Genomic DNA, 15,696 nt, shown 5'->3' on the forward strand with positions numbered 1-15,696 from the left:
TCCCGGGATAGGAAGGGCAAGCCACAAACACACAGGCGCGTGCATATAAATTAACGATAGGGCCTTACAGCGGACGTACAGCCAACCATCCCAATGAGCGATGCTAAGGCTACAGGGAAGTACTTTTGCTGCAAAAGGCTGGCGAGGAAGCAATTTGGGCACCTTGGCTTGCACGGCAATTGGGATTGTCACGGGGGGGGTGTGCTCAGGGGTCAATGTTGTGTTCCCTGCAGAGAGGGGGAGCCGAGGAGGGAGGAGAGGTGCCTCAAGGAGCAGTTCTGACGGCTGTTGCCTGCTCCCCAGACAGAGCCTCGGAGAAGCTGGAGGAAGCCTCTGTGGCGGTTCAGTGCCTGCCAACCAGTCCTCTCCAAGGAGGGGTCTGTGGATGCCTGAGCGTGGGCTGTGCTGTCCCAACTCGCACATGATGCGACTTTCCCCACCAAAGCGCTGGGACTCATCTCCTCCCAAACACCGCAGTCATCGCCTCCGTCGCTCACGCTCCCCAAGACCAGCCAGGTTTGGCCAGTGAAGCAGCCATGGTGGGTAAGGCAGGAAAGAGAAAGGTTGCATTGTACCTTCCCAGGACTGTACCTTAGCCTGTGCTAGGGGAAACACCTCAGAAATCTTTCCCATCCCTGGGTTTACCTGGGCAAGGCAGGGTCAAGTGCAGTGCAAAGTCTTTTTTCCACTTTATTTTCCACCATCCCCAACTCTCAGGGGACAGAACCAGTCCTCGGCATAGTCCCCTACCGTGGGCCAAGCCAGATTAAACACACACCTTTCAGTCCAAGACAAGGATCTTTGAAACAAGGCTCTGGAAAGAAAAATAAAAAGCCCAAACAACAATTAGGGAGAGCTGTCATGTTTCATTTGCATATCTGAATATGCAAATAAGATCTGTTTCTTATCCATTGGCACTGGCCCTACTGTAGATGGCAGCAACACAGCAGATCTCTGCCAGCATAGAGTGCCACAAAGAAAGACGCTAATTGGATTTGCAGACGCTTATTGCAAAACCCAGAAGTTGCTGGAATAGATATAAAGAAACAGGAGCTCAGCCCACGGCTGCCTTGGGTGCGAAGGCGCTCAGCTGACAGCTCGTTAGCTTGAGACGTCCCTGCAGAATTAGAAGTTTGGAGGAGCCTGGATGGCTGCTGGCTCCACCATCCCCAGCACTACCCGGCACCTGAAACTCCCAACGCGATCCCATAGAGCCTGGCAAATTTTCTGCCCTTGGCTGTGGTGGGGTTTGGTGGGGTTTTTTTTTTTGGAGCTTGAAAATAAAATCGGGGGAAAGCTTGATCAGTCGCTGGGGCTGGAAACTGTTCAGAACCGGGAACTGCTAGTGGGGCAAAAGCTGGTCATAGGAATTTCTCTCCTTGAGTATTTTCGCAGTTGGATGTAAAGAGCTACCCTAGCACATTTTAAATTAATCCATTCACGGTACTTGTCCCAGCGCAGAGCCCTGAGGTGCTGGCTTGGAGCAGGTGTCAATACAACGATGTGCTTACTCTGAATGCGGCACCTCAACTTCTTCAATGTAGCTTAATGGCCATGTCGGACTGCCCACTTGAGGTGCTGGGGAAGCTGAGGCAAAAATAAAGGCAGAGAAATACTGTCATCGATGGGAATTAAAATATAAAGCAAATTCTAATGATGTTTCAGAGGAAGTAACAAAGGGAACAGTTCAGCATCTTGTGTGTCTGAGCAACATCTCCAGCACAAGGAGGAAACTCAACAGAGCAAGAGTGGAGTCAAACTTGGGAAAGATGGAGACACTTCCAGAAAAGATTCAGGCCTGGGAGCGTGTAACCACCAAGGACTGTGATGAGGCTGTGAGTGAATAGCTAGGATTGGGAGTTAGAAAATAAAAGATTTAGACCTAAGAGTCACGTGCATGGGAATAATGTCCACAATTAAAGATACCAGTGAGAACTCCCAGAGAAAGAGGCCCTGTCTCAAGGGAGAAGAAAGGGGACTGTCCGAGGAGATGTCTCTTGGGACTGCATCAGACAGAAACATGGAAAATTAAAACTGGAGCACCTAAAAGGATCCAAATCGGGCTCTTTTCTGTTGTTGTTGTTGTTAACTGAAGCGATTAAGCATTTTGCTTTACTAATATCCTCTATCAGGTTGATGAGGTAAACTGGCTCTTTAGAATGATTTGGGAACCGATTAATCCTTGCCTGTGGCTATCAGTTAGCAGCACACACAGCGTTATTGGCTAACACACATTTTTCTGCTGCCTTACAGAGATCAACAAACTATTTCAAACAAGAAACTCGCACGAAGAAAAATTCTGCCTCGCATCTGAAAGAAAATTCGCTCAGAAACAGTCACAAATTGCACTTTGTAACGACAGTCCCGCGTTAATTTAAGGCTCACAAAATCGAGCGCAATAACTTGTCATTTAGAGCCTTAAGAAAAGGTAAACAAAACCCCGCTTTTCAGATGCAAATGTCACGCTCGGAGTCAGCAGCGGTGCTGAGAAAACCGCGTTTGCAGGGCGGGCGGCTTTTAATGATGCCTCCGCCGCAGCCAGCAGCTCCTTTCTCAGCCAGGACAGTGACCTCCGGGCTCGTCACCCAGCTGAGCCCGGGGCCGATAACCACCGAAGGAATCCCTGGGTGCATTTGCATTGTAAATACCACCACCACCACCCCCCCCCCCCCCGGTACAGACCAGAAAACGAGATATTGTTTCCCCTGCCGCGAACACCCCTCTCCCCCGTCGTCTCCATCGCGGCACGGAAGGCGCCGCTGGGCGGGCAGGGCGGGCGGCCCGCGGGGCCCGGGCCGGAGGGCGGCGGCGGCGGCGGCCGCGGCGGGGAGGTGGGGGAGAACCGGGCGGCAGGGGGGAAGAAGGGGGGGGGAACGCGGGAGAAACAGCGGGAGAATGAGGGGAAGGTGAGGGACAAAGAGGGAAAATGAGAGAAACCGAGGGAACGGGAACTGAGAGAAAATGAGGGGGAAATGAGGGAAACGGAGGGAAAATTAGGGAGACTGAGGGGGGGAATTGAAAATGAGGGGGACTGAGGGGGACTGAGGGGGAAATGAGGGGCACTGAAGGAAAAACGTGGGAGAATGGGGGGGGGAATCGAAAGTGGGGGAGAATGAGGGAGACTTGAAGGGGAAAATTGAAAACGAGAGGAAAATGTAGGAGGCTGAGGGGGAAAATGTGGGAGACTGAGGGGGGAATTGAAAATGAGGGGGAAATGAGAGAAACAGAGGGAAAATGAGGGGGAAATTAGGGAAACCGAGGGCGAAAATTGAAACTGAGAGAAAATGAGGGCAAAACGAGGGAGAGCAAGGGAAAAATGATGGAGACAAGGGAGCATGAAGGAGAGTGAGGGGACGTGGGAGAAAATGGGAGAAACTGAGGAGAAATGAGGGATAAAGAGAAAAAAAGGAGAGGCATTGAGGGAAAATGGACAGCGAGGGGGAAAATGAGACCGAGGGGAAATGAAGGGGGAAGAGATGGAGGGAAATGAGAAGGAAGGAGAGGGGCTGAAGGAGAACAAGGAGAACCGAGGGCCAGCAGAGCCGCGGCTTCCTCCACAGCCAGGGCTCAGCCCTGCCCAGCCATTCTGGAGTGTCCGCTGTACTGAGAGCTGTGGTTTCCCTTGTTCTCAGCTCATTTGTGTAGGAAATTAATAAACGGGTGAGATTCGCTGCCGCCAGCGGCGGGGAAGCGTGGGCCGAGGGAGGGAAAAGGGGCGGGTTGGTACAGCGGGGCGCACAACAAGGCCCAAGCGCTTGATGCCGGTGCCGGTGCCGGTTGGCGGCCGTGCTGCGGCCGTCCTGGGAGGCTGGGGATGGGCCTGGGAAAGGCGCCCGGGAACGGAGCGCGGGCCCGGGCACGCCACAGGACAGGAACGCGCCGCAGCGCCGCGCCCGCCGCGGGGAAGGGGGGGGGGGGGCACAAGGGGGGCAGCGAAGCCCCGCTCCCTCCCACTCCCCGCTTGACCCAGCGCGGGCCACGCCTCTACCCCCGCCCCCTCGGCAGCTCGCCGCCGCCGATTGGATCTAGCGGCTGCCCGTCAGACGGAGGCGGGGCAGGCTGGCGGCGCCCGGGCGGAAGCCCCGCCTCCAGGCGTGAGACGACGCAGCTATTGGCGGCGGGCGGGTGCCTCTCTGGTGGCGTCGGTTTCCGGTTCCGCGGGGCGGGCGCCGGGGGGTGGCGGGGCTGCTGCCTGTGAGTGACACACAATGAGGCGAGCGGCGGCGGCGGGGCCGTGAGGGGCCGCGACCGAGGAGGCGGCGGCCGAGGCGGCGGGGAGGGGGGTGGGGGGGACGGAGAGCGGCTGCGCTCGTAGAGGGGGGGAAGAGAAGGGGGAGAAGAGACCCCCCCCCGCCGACCGGCCAGCGAAACCGCCGCGGCGGGAGCGAGCGGGCGAGAGGGGCCCGCGGTGCTGCGCCCAGCCATGGACAATCAGGTGAGGGGAGCGGCGGCGCCCGCCCTGCCGCGCCGCCGTGGGGGTGGGGCCCCTCGGCGCTGCCCCTCCCCCCCGCGCGGGGGGCACGCGTGGGGAGGGGCCGGGGCCCCCCCCTGCACCGGGGAGGGGGGGGCTGCACTGGGTGGGCCCCCATCCTGGAGGGGGGGGGGGAGTTGATTCCCCCCGGCGGGGTTGGGGGGCATCGCCCCCCGCTCTGAGCAGGCACACCCCACTTTTTGGGGAGGGGTGATGCTTGGCGCTCGCCCCTTCATGGGCGGCCGCGCTGCAGCCTCGCCCGCGGCGGGGGGTGGCAGCAGCAGCAGCAGCATTTCCCGCAAATTCCTGCCCGGGCTCATTTACGGGGAGGGGTGGTGCCGGCGTTACTACCCCCCACCAGCCGCGGTGCAAGGGGTTAATGCCACCGAGAGAGTTACGACCGCTCCGGGGAGGCGGTGGGAAGCCGCCCGTTAGCGGACGGGTCGCTGCGGTGCTGCAGCGGGCGGGGATGGAGGCTGGAAGTTTACCTGAGGTGATCTGGAGCCGGGTGGCTCAGGCCTTTTGTGTGCGAGTGCATGCGAGCTGGGAACAGGTTACCTACGAGCCTGAGGTTCAGGAGGTGAGCCCCGCTATCCTTTGAATAATCAGCCGAAGGAGAGCGAATGGAAACTCGTTATGGCTTTCAGGCAATTAGCACATCAAACAAAAAACCAGAGCAGCCTTCAGAATGTTTATTGAGAAGTTGAAAAGCGGACTCCTTTGTATTATTACAAATTGTTTGAATAGGATCCTGGTTTCCCTTTGTTGAGAGACACGCTTGGGGAAAAAAAAAAAAAAAACCCTCCATTTTCAGTGGAGCAACTTTGGATGTTTGTTATGTTAGGAGATCTTATTTTCAAATGTGTTTCAACTTCTGTCTTAATTCATAGCGATTGTTAATTGGACCGATATGTGAGAAGTATAGCAAGTACAACTTTCACTCTCAGTTAAACAGTTCTCTTTTATGTTTAATTTTGTTCTCTTCCACATAGTCCCATCTGTTTCTCAGCTAAAATTCCTCAGCCGTTTCAACTAGAACGGCAAATTTTGTAGACTGACAGTCATTTGCACCTCTCTGGAGAGGGGTAGTAACTGGCAACAGTAGCACGATTTAAAGGGTAATTATGGAATCGATAACGTGAAGCTGCAGAGCAGACTGGATCAGTTGATGTGAACACTGTGGGAAGTATCCCAGATAAAGCAGGCCTGCAAGCACCCTCCTCTGCAGACTTGGGATTTAGGCAGACAGTCTCCACAAAATGGTCTTCCACCGTAGGAGAGATTGCTGTGCTTTGAGTGAAACACACCTTGCCTTTTTTCTTATTCCTTAATGTGACATGAAAGAACAGATGGCCGTGTAACTTCATTTTTAGTGCAGGAGCGAGATGGAGCCAGTGTAGATAAGCCCTACAGCACAGGACGAGAAAAAATGGCCTGCCAAGAGAACTTGCAGAGGAAGGTAACCTAAAGAAATGTTGTAGTGATACAGGTGAAGCAATTAATTAGATGAGTTTGTCCCTCAGTCTTAGAATTGATGTGTTGGATGGCAGCTGATGGTATTTTGCTATAAAGATAACCGCCTGAAAGACTGCGTTAAGGCTTATAGTTGAAATTAGAACTGGACTGCAATTTGGGAGGTCGAGCTTTGATGCCTGGTACTCTGTAGACCTCCTGTGCGATCGTTTTACAAAGAAAAGAATACTGAGATTGAGTGACTTATGCTTTTTCAGAAAGTATTAACCATACTCTGAAAAATCACATTCCCATAAAATGTCAGGTTGGATATGCAAAATATTTTTTGAGCATTAATCGTGGTTATACTCCTTGTTGCAGTTCCTCAATGGGAAAATGAGGATAATACTTCTCCTAAATGTTTGTCTAGAGCTCAGGAAGCTTTCTCTTTCCATGTTCATTGTCTAACATCAGTTTGGCTCTGTGTCCACCTGTAATATAGGTAATGACAAATAATGTTGCCTCTCCCAGTGGTAATTGAGAACTGCCAGAAACAACAAGACGCTTATTTTCAAGTCTTAGGTGATGAAGGGGGCATAAGGACTAAAAACTACCCCATTTTTTAATAAGCTTCCAGTTGCTTCCTGGGTTTAGTTTGAGATTGCTAATCTGGTTTGTATAGCATATATTCACAAAATTAGTAAGTAGTTGGATAGCTTAGGTTTATTCCCTGTCTCTACAAATCTTGCCCTAAGATTTGCTTGCTTTAACTTGTGTCTGAACCGTGTTGGCCTTTCCTCTGTTACATCTGTTTAATTCATTTGCTTGCTTCTGACTGTGAAGTCTGCAATAATATGTGGATCTTCACAATTAATTTAATCTGGTTTTTAAGGCATTTACTGGGATTTTTGTGCTTTGAGCGAGACACTGAATACACCTTCTCTGTTAGCCAGTGATCAGAGTAGGATTCGGGAGTGCAAATCAGAATTAAGACATTTTAGTGTTGGATATTGTGCAGACATGCTACATGTTAACTTGGTCTTTCAAAGTGCGTTAATGTATTTAAAAGAATACAAGGAGCATCATAATTTTATTCTAGTGGATTACGTATTCTAGAGAATATCATAAACCACCAATGATCTAATTTTTCCTGTTTTAAGATTAGTTTTCTGTCAGTGCTTTGAATTCTGTAAGCTGTGAACATCAAGTTCTGTCTCTGACGCTTTCTAGAAATAAAGATTCCACAATTAGGACTTTGCTGACAATTTAGTTGATAAGTGAAGCAGATAAACCTATCCCTCTTCTAAAGCTGTTTTCCGTGCAATGCTAATATTAGGAAGAAAATAGGTATGAAATGGTGGTAGGAGCTATTTTTATGATACCTTTTCTGTTGACAACACTGTAGTTTGTAGAATTAGACTAATCTCTCTGTGGAAGCTGTTGTATTCCTCCCTTGCGGTGATCTAGCATCTTCTGTCTGTGGGGCTCAGCGTTCTGCATAATGTGTAAGCTGTTTCATTTTGCTTATGGTCTTACCTCTGTCCTAAAACAGTGCACGGTTCAAGTAAAATTGGAGCTGGGGCACCGAGCCCAACTGCGGAAAAAGCCCACCACCGAAGGGTTTACTCATGACTGGATGGTGTTTGTCCGTGGCCCGGAGCAGTGCGACATCCAGCATTTTGTGGAAAGGGTGGTCTTTCGGCTACACGAGAGCTTCCCAAAACCCAAGCGAGGTGAGTGTCGTTTTGAAGATGTGTTATTAGGTCTTCTCTGTATGAAAGAGCATTGTGCAAGTCAAGGTTGTCTTGGACTGTCCCTTTTCTGTAAAATATCTTCTTAAAGAGGAGCAAAATGTACGTTGTGTGCACTTCAGCTTTAACCTTTACTGTCTTTGTTTGAGGAAGGTCAGGGAGAATGGGACCTTTCTTCTGATGAAAGGGCTGGCTCCTTTTATTTAAGCATTAGTACATGCAGGTTCGCAAGACACTTAGTGATAGCAGAAGATAATTTATGTTACAAAACGGGAAAGATGGGTTTGATTTAATACTATTACCAACACAAGCTGGCAGTGTGTGATTGGTGAGAGATGCTCGTATACATACTGGAGCATGTAGGCTTTTGCATCGGTCATTAAGTAGCCATCAGGATTCTTGCAATTTCTAGTCTCTGGTGCCAGTTCAGGTAGCATTAAACCCAGCAGAAATCAATGATCCCAAAGGTGTGGTGGTCTCTTTGCCACTGGCTGTACGTTTCAGCTGCATGTATGTGTGCAAGCACTGTGCAGTCAGCATGGTTGGCAAGAGTATACAAATTGTAGTGTTATTGTCTGCTGGATCTGTTCATTGCTCTTTCTGACTGTGCAGCAACGTGAACCTTATCCTTGGCACGGGGCAGCAGGAACGCATGGTTGAGGTGGAGGAGCAGGAATTGCCCTTTTCAGCAGCAGCAGCAAAGACTTAGATCTGCTTAAGATTGTGTGACTGCATCTGCAGTATTGTTATAGTGTACTACAAGGGATGCTGGCTGCCTAAGAGTATTGCTGTAAATTACTTCCTAATGCGCATTCTTTGAAATGTTTCTTTGGAAGTCTGCTGGTCACGCAGGATGTCTTAGGATTACCTGCTACATTGGTTATTTGTGGGAGTCCACAGCGGAAAGTAACTCAAAGGTGTTCAGCTCATAAGGATGTAAGTCTAGTCTGTATGTTAATATCTCCTTCAAACTGATGTAGTAAAACTGATGTATGATAAGCAAGTGCAATACTGACCTGAAAGCTAATTTACAGAATAAAAGTTACAATCCGCTGTGCTACAATTCTTGTCATCTGGTGTAATTACTTTATACAAACCACTGCATTGGGATAGTATGTGGTCTTTGCCAGTCGGTTGCCGTATTATCTACCTTTAAAGAGAGTTTTTTCTGATCTCTGGGCTTTGCATGCTTTCCTAAGCTTGCTTATAATGCCGGCTTGCTTTTGACCAAAGTGTGTCTGGGTTGTACAGAAACGGTGTGGCAGATGCATACTATTTCTAGATTTGTTTGAAGGGTTTCTTCGGATGGTTCACTCTTGGAGCAAAATCTACTGGTGAAGGTAGGCTTGTGCTGCTAGCAGATTGCTTGTGTACTAATTTTAATTTGTTAGAATAGAGCGGCTAAGGAACAAAGGCTGCTTGGCAGATAGTCTTAAGAATCCTGCTGCCGTATTGACACTGTTCTTTGGTTTGGGGCTTTTTCACCTAAATGATAGGGTTCTTGGATGAAATTCAAGTGAAAGCAAGTCTAAAGATTTTTATTATTTTTAGATATGCTATTTTTCACAGTTGAATTTTGAGTACTGCTTGCTAGCACCATAATGATGGTAGAAGTGCTTAGAGCTGGGGATAATATATCTACATTGAAGGAAAATAATTTGTGTGCTTTTTAGGTTTGAGGTACTGTTTCCTAATCATATTAATTACTTGGAATTATTTAGAGAAAGTAAAAAGATTTGCACTGATTTTCCCTAATTACTTAATTGACTTTATTTACATATATTGTGCATAAATTTTATATGCAAGTGAATCCAGTTCCTGAGAGGAGAATATCTGCGTTGGTCTTGCGTTTCTTCTGGCAGCTGTTACGTATAGCTATGTCGTGGCCAAATAAATGAGCCTAGAATCCTTCGAGTCGGCCATCACTGTACTGAAACGCAGTGGTAGATGACAGGAAGGATTCAGTAGCACGAAGATAAAACAGGTAGCAGGCCAGGGGAAACTGAGGCAGGAAGCAGGTAGATTAATTTCTGAGAAGCGATTAACTTTTGTAATCGATGTTTCTGCGGTAGGCAGCACCGTGACCTTAGCGGCAAACTGTTTAAGCTTTCTCCGTTTCCTTGTATGTGAAATAAATAGCAGTGCTTACCTGCCCTTCAGGTTTGCTCTGAGGTTTGGATGAAGCAGCTTGTAGTATGGCTGTTATGTAATTATGAAGATTCAGCATTGCAGGAGTGCGTTTCAAGGGAAAAAAAACCCCCAAAACCAAACCTGCTCGCATGGTACCATATTTTGATTAATAAATATAGGCATCAAAGTAAATGTTATTTTTCTGTACTGTTCAAATTCCCACCTTTTGGGTCTTCGCCTTTTTTGGCAAGGCAGCTTTAATTGGCAGTTTGCATTGTTGTGGAACAGCGGAGAAATGTAATTGTATCTCACTGCAAAAGGGGGGGCAGAATCTCACAGAGACTCTGGCATGGAATGTTTTATGTTTCCTTTCCATGGGAGGAGCTAAGAACAGATTTTCATGTTCTTAACTAAGCCTGTGACCACCATCTTATTTTGTATGTTTTTTTCCTCACAAAGGTCAGTTTTAAATGTGTCCTGAGGTTGTCAGAGGCCCATTTCTCATCTTGCAACTCCTTTTTTGGCTCAGATTAAGTTTCATTCTACTCAAAGTTAACATTTATCTGTTCTCTTTTTCAGTGTGCAAGGAGCCCCCTTACAAAGTGGAGGAGTCTGGCTATGCAGGCTTCATTATGCCCATTGAAGTGTACTTCAAAAATAAGGTAGAATTTGATTTCTGGTCTTGTAATTGTTTTGAGCTGTGCCAGAGCCTGAAACTGCCTGACAGAAAGACTCTAAATTATGTGACTGTTTTATGTGTGTGTTTTTTATTAGTCTAATAAATAGAATTTAACTGGGAGTTGGAAGCTCCTACCGGACTTCAAAAGAAAGCTTTTGGCAGAAATGGAATTGTATAGAAAGGTAATATCAGGACAGTGCGGTGGTCCTAGAGATTTGGAACAGAGATTGTACCGCTTGTAACGAGCTTCTCTAGTGTGGATAATATTAAAGCAGTTTAAAGTGTTTTATGCAAATAGAGAATTAAATAAACATAAACCACTGATTTTTATAAACATTTGTAAATACAGTGTTGACTGGCAATATATTAAAAAATCCATTTTTTTTACTTGCGATCTTATTAAATTAACTGTACAGGTATAAAATTTGTATAGGCCCAAGACAAACGTGAATATATAGGACAGGTGTTTACAGCTATGTTGAAAATATTGTCGTTCTGATTCAGTACTCTTCCAAAAAGAAAATGGTAAATATTTTAAATCCTAAGATGCAATGCCAACAAGTGTATGAAAGTTAAAATTTGGGATTTATTGCTTGCTTTAAGTCTTACCACAGAGATCACATGCTGCATGGCTTGAAGAATGTTATGACAATAGAGATTTGGGCATTTGCGTTCATATTAACGCAGTTTCAGTTAAGTTGTTTTGTTAAACATAAATACTGAATCTTTCTGGTTTTGATTGCTAATTAAATTAAATTTAAAAAAAAAATCTGCTTATTATCCCTAAGAGGGAGCCTAGATAAACTAAAATTTGACCATTAAGCCACATCTCTCTAATATATGCTCTTACCCCCAGCCCCTGACCCTCCAAGCACAAGCCATTACCCAGGTTTTGTTGACAGCAGACCACATATAACCACCTAATTCTCTTTAGCTTCCCAGCATCCTTTCAGTTGTACCTCCCACAAACGTATCTGTCTATCATTTCCTTCTTGCCCCAGCCTAGCACAGTATACTCTCCTGGCGGTGTCATTTGTGAATAATTAACGGTTTAGTTTGGTTTTTTGGCCTACCACATTGCTCTTACTCCAGTTTATGAGTCTGAGTAATAAGCCAAATAATGAGACTGAACCACACGAAGACTTGTCTTTTAAACCTGGGAACGTTTTGCCCACAACTTTCTTTTGGGTGGGTGGAGTAAGCCAAAAGGATGTGAAGAGAAATGGCAGTTAGAGGGTAAGGGATGAAAGTTGTTGATAGAAGCAGCTTTTTTGGCAAATGCTGAAAACTATGACTTGAATGCAAAAAAACCCCAAAACCTCAAAAGCTTAAAAGTAGTTTGACTTCTGGTGGCTTTTCTGAGGTTTTGGATGGAAATCAGGAAACTCTTCATCTGCGCTGTATGTTGGCTTAATTCAAGTTCAAAATCTACCTTTACATTCCTGACCAAAAAAAAAGTCAACTTTTCCATGCCGATTTCTTGTAAGGGGAATCTCGAATGATTGTGATGAGCGAACTATGTATTCTTTCTACTCTTACCTTTTATCTTTCCTTCCTTTCTTCACCTAGTCTTTTCACACATTTGCCTTTTCCCTGCAGGTCTCTGATGGCTTTGTCTTTCACAAATCCTCATGGATCTTTCTCTCTCATTTCTACCTCTCCTGTATTTTTTTGTTGGTGCATTTGTTTGCTCTGACCTCTGCATTCGTATGCTTTTTTTTCCTCTCTGTCCCTTACAGTCGTATGCTCCTCACAGAATATGGAACTGGCAGCTTTTCTGAATATAACTTGGTTTCACACCCACTGGGGTCATCACTTCTCATTGTTTATCTATAAACACGTGACTGCATAGTTGCTCTTTCTAGCATTAGGGATAGGATGGCTTTTATAAATAAGGGAAATAGGTGGTCTCTGTTCTTAGTGGAAACAATGGAAGTAGCAGTTAATTTAGGAAAAGGCGGTTTGTTTTTGGCATTTTGGTCTTTAGAAACATGAAAAATTAATAGGAAAAAAGGTTTAGTTGCAGACTTGTTTTCAGAACTACAAATCTTCAAAATACACATCTTTGCCCTGTTTTTTTAGATGTATGCATTATGGAGAAGTTCTTTTCCGCTTTTAAGCTGATTGACAAATCGACTAATTAAGGAGTTTTGGGCAGCACCCCCCATTATTAAATTGGGGCAAGTGGTGGTTGAGGGAAAACATGATAGCTTCTGCCTTCCAGCATGTCATTTGAACGTGTTCCTAGGTTCAACCAGGAACTTCAAATACGTGAGCAATACTGAAGTTTTTTGAAATTTTCATTTACTACTTAAAAGTAAATTTTCAGTCCTTATGTCAGGAAATGTTCTCTACGCATTTGGAAGTTAAGCTTGCTACTTATGATTGCTGGAAGCTTAGAAGCTGCCTGAGGATGTGAAAAATTTGGCTCCTCTGACCACTCTTGCCTGGTGATAATGCCATCTTGAAATATGAAGAGCTTTGATTATTTTCAGTAAGTGGAGTTGGGGGAAATGTAAGAGGTAAATACTTCTGCAAAGATAGAAATGCAAACACAAAAGATAAGCAAAAACTGGGATATAGTAGAAATTAAAAAGATTGGGAAAGAGGCGGAATGGCAGAGGCTTAGAACACAGCCTATTTTCTCCTGCATTAAAGAATATGACATTAAAGCACCAAATAAAAAAAAAAAGTCTTCGCTGCTTTGAGACCATATGTTCACTCTGAGCTCTGTAAACCTGTTGACTGTGGTGGGCATCAGCTGTTGTGTGTGGAGCATATATTGTTCTGAATTTGCCTGAATTGATTACAGCATTTGGGACTCATCCTTGAATAACTCTTTTCAAGTAGATGTTATGGATTGATTCTGGGATTGAGTAGAAAATGCTGTTCGGTAGGTGGCTGGGCAGGAGGAGTCGGGTGGGTCTTTCTGGCCATATGCTCCCTACATTCTAGCACGTTTTTGTTGATGTGTGTCCTCTCAGTTGAAACAAGAGTTGCAAAGGCTTTGGGATTTGTTTATCGATGCATATTTAGCTTTGTGAAGGTGAGAAGAGAAAGGATTTAAAGAGGGAGCGAGCTAATCTGTGGAGCTTGATCTTTGCCATGGTTGGCTGATTTTTTTTTTTTCCACAGTTCAAGCCTCCTTTCTTAGTCGTTTCCTTTCCCTGTTCTAATTTGTTACTAGGATGATAAATAGTGGTTGTCAGAGCCAGTGTACTCTTTGCTTTGGCTAAAGAAACATGGGCCTGTTCACTGCTAAGGAACAGTTTTACTAAGGATGGCTTAAGAATGTTTTTAATGAACTTCATCAGGGATTTTTTAAGGCAACTTTACATAAAACTGGCCATTAACTCTTTGTGTTGGAGTACTCTCTTTTTGTTGTCTGTTTGGAGTAGGAGAGTCAGTGCTCTTGGCCTCGCTGAAGCTTTTGGTGGCTTTCTGACAGACAAGGAGGTGTCAGCAGAGAATTAAAAAAGGTGCAAGGGCCCGTTCTTATCCTCTACGAACACAGTTATGCCTTGTTGGCATGTGTTTGACCTTCCTGTGCTGTAATTCAGTTCCTCAATACATAGGTGCGTTGCCATGTCATTTGAATTACAGAAGATTTATTCTGAATATTGCTGTGAGCCTGGACAGTTTGTATATCAGCTTTCTAGAGAGCTGCAGTGATCTATACAGGCCACAGGACTTGCGGTCTCATTTGATATTGGTGGCCTGCTAGAGCCTTTGCCTCTGTAACTGAACCTGAAAAACAAACGGCGGGGTCTCAGCGGGTTGAATGATAAAGCTTTTGAAAGCACAGTTGACTAATGATAGTGGATCATTTGGGATTGTTGGACTGAAAATGTTAGTATGCTATTTTTGGTTTTAAATCCTTTGTGTTCCTTCCTGTAATGAGGGCTGCTGTTAGTGGCTTCTGGTGCTTGAATCAATACAAACTGGGTACAATAAATGTGTTGCTGTTTTTCTACTGCTCTTCCCCTTCCCTCTCCCCCACTCAATTTCAAAAGTCTCGAGGCTTTTTTCATGGCCTCATTGTTGTCTCCAAATACATCTCTCTCGGTGGCATACGTTGTAATCTGGAGGCTGTAATACAGGTATGATTTTGGTACTCATCCCCTGTTACCTTTTTTGCATCCTAATTGAATTGGATCAATCTGGTCCCGTCCCGTCCCCCCCCAAAGCTAAAGGTCTGGTATACTTTCATGCTATTCCAATATATGGCAGATGATGTTAATGCACCATGGATAAGATGCTGTATTGAAGTCTGTTTAAAAATACTACCTCCCAATTTCAGTGCTAGAGATAAAAGGCTTCCAGTATTTACATAATGGTTACATGTAACTTGGGCTTTTTCTATTACTGAAAAGGGAGATAAGCAAAGAAAGCAGAGAAATCCGTTTGATTTTTCCAGTTAGGTTCAAATTAAAAACATGTATCTTTTACCCTTTCTGCAATGTTTATAGGTGTGATATATAAAATACATAGAAAAATATTGGAGAAGGGAAAAATTATTTGTGTTTCAAAGTAGGAACTCAGTGGAGACGTATGTGGGCTGCACATACGGCAGGGTAGGTGAAACTGGAGATCAGTTAGAACTACGTGTCAGGACTGTGTCGTCAGGAAGGTATCGGCTTGTGAAACACGCCTAAGGAAGGTTGCTGAAGAGCCCATGTTTGTGTGAGACATTTGATTTTTACTTAAGAAATGGCTTTGTTATTGGGCCAGGGTCTGCACAGGTTTGAGGAAAGGAGGAGTAGGTTTAGCCTGTTAATATTTACTCGGTGTCGCTGAAAGTTGTGGAAGGCGGAGTAAAATGTGTAATTTTGTCTAGCTTTAAGTGGAAGCATTTCTGCTCACATTTTTTTAGGTCTGTTCTGTATTGTCTTACCAAATCTGCATCACTTTTTGTGCTTCGGATGAGTGATGAATCTTCTTTTACCTTTTTCTGTCATAAATGAATACATATTATCAGTTTACCCATTCTTCTATCTGAGCAGGCTGTTTTCCTGGCCAAAACACCCAGGCTGTGTGTTTCAGTAGCCGTTCAATGTGGCACAATAGATTGCAGTGCCTGGCAAGGAAACCTTGTTGAACATAGCAGCTTTACTAGCCATGCCAGCATCATATCACGTATTTGTAAGAGCTAGTAGATGATTAAATGCTTGTCTTTGAGCTGTGGGTCTATTTTCCTAATTTTCAAAGTGATA

The 15,696-nt window shown here is 45.5% G+C and overlaps 1 protein-coding gene across 2 annotated transcripts in view; it reads left to right on the plus strand.

Moving 5' to 3' along the window:
• The first annotated feature begins 4,299 nt into the window (after nucleotides 1–4,299).
• The window catches only part of MLLT1 (MLLT1 super elongation complex subunit), a 34,896-nt gene continuing 23,499 nt past the window's right edge, over nucleotides 4,300–15,696 (plus strand). For both annotated transcript variants that reach the window (XM_054805503.1, XM_054805502.1), the window contains exons 1-3: nucleotides 4,300–4,435; nucleotides 7,476–7,656; nucleotides 10,384–10,466. In XM_054805503.1, coding sequence (XP_054661478.1) covers nucleotides 4,424–4,435; nucleotides 7,476–7,656; nucleotides 10,384–10,466 — 276 coding nt within the window. In that variant the 5' untranslated portion in view covers nucleotides 4,300–4,423. The remainder of the gene's footprint in view (nucleotides 4,436–7,475; nucleotides 7,657–10,383; nucleotides 10,467–15,696) is intronic.

Source organism: Grus americana, chromosome 28 (assembly GCF_028858705.1).
Source record: "Grus americana isolate bGruAme1 chromosome 28, bGruAme1.mat, whole genome shotgun sequence".
Taxonomy (NCBI): Eukaryota; Metazoa; Chordata; class Aves; order Gruiformes; family Gruidae; genus Grus; species Grus americana.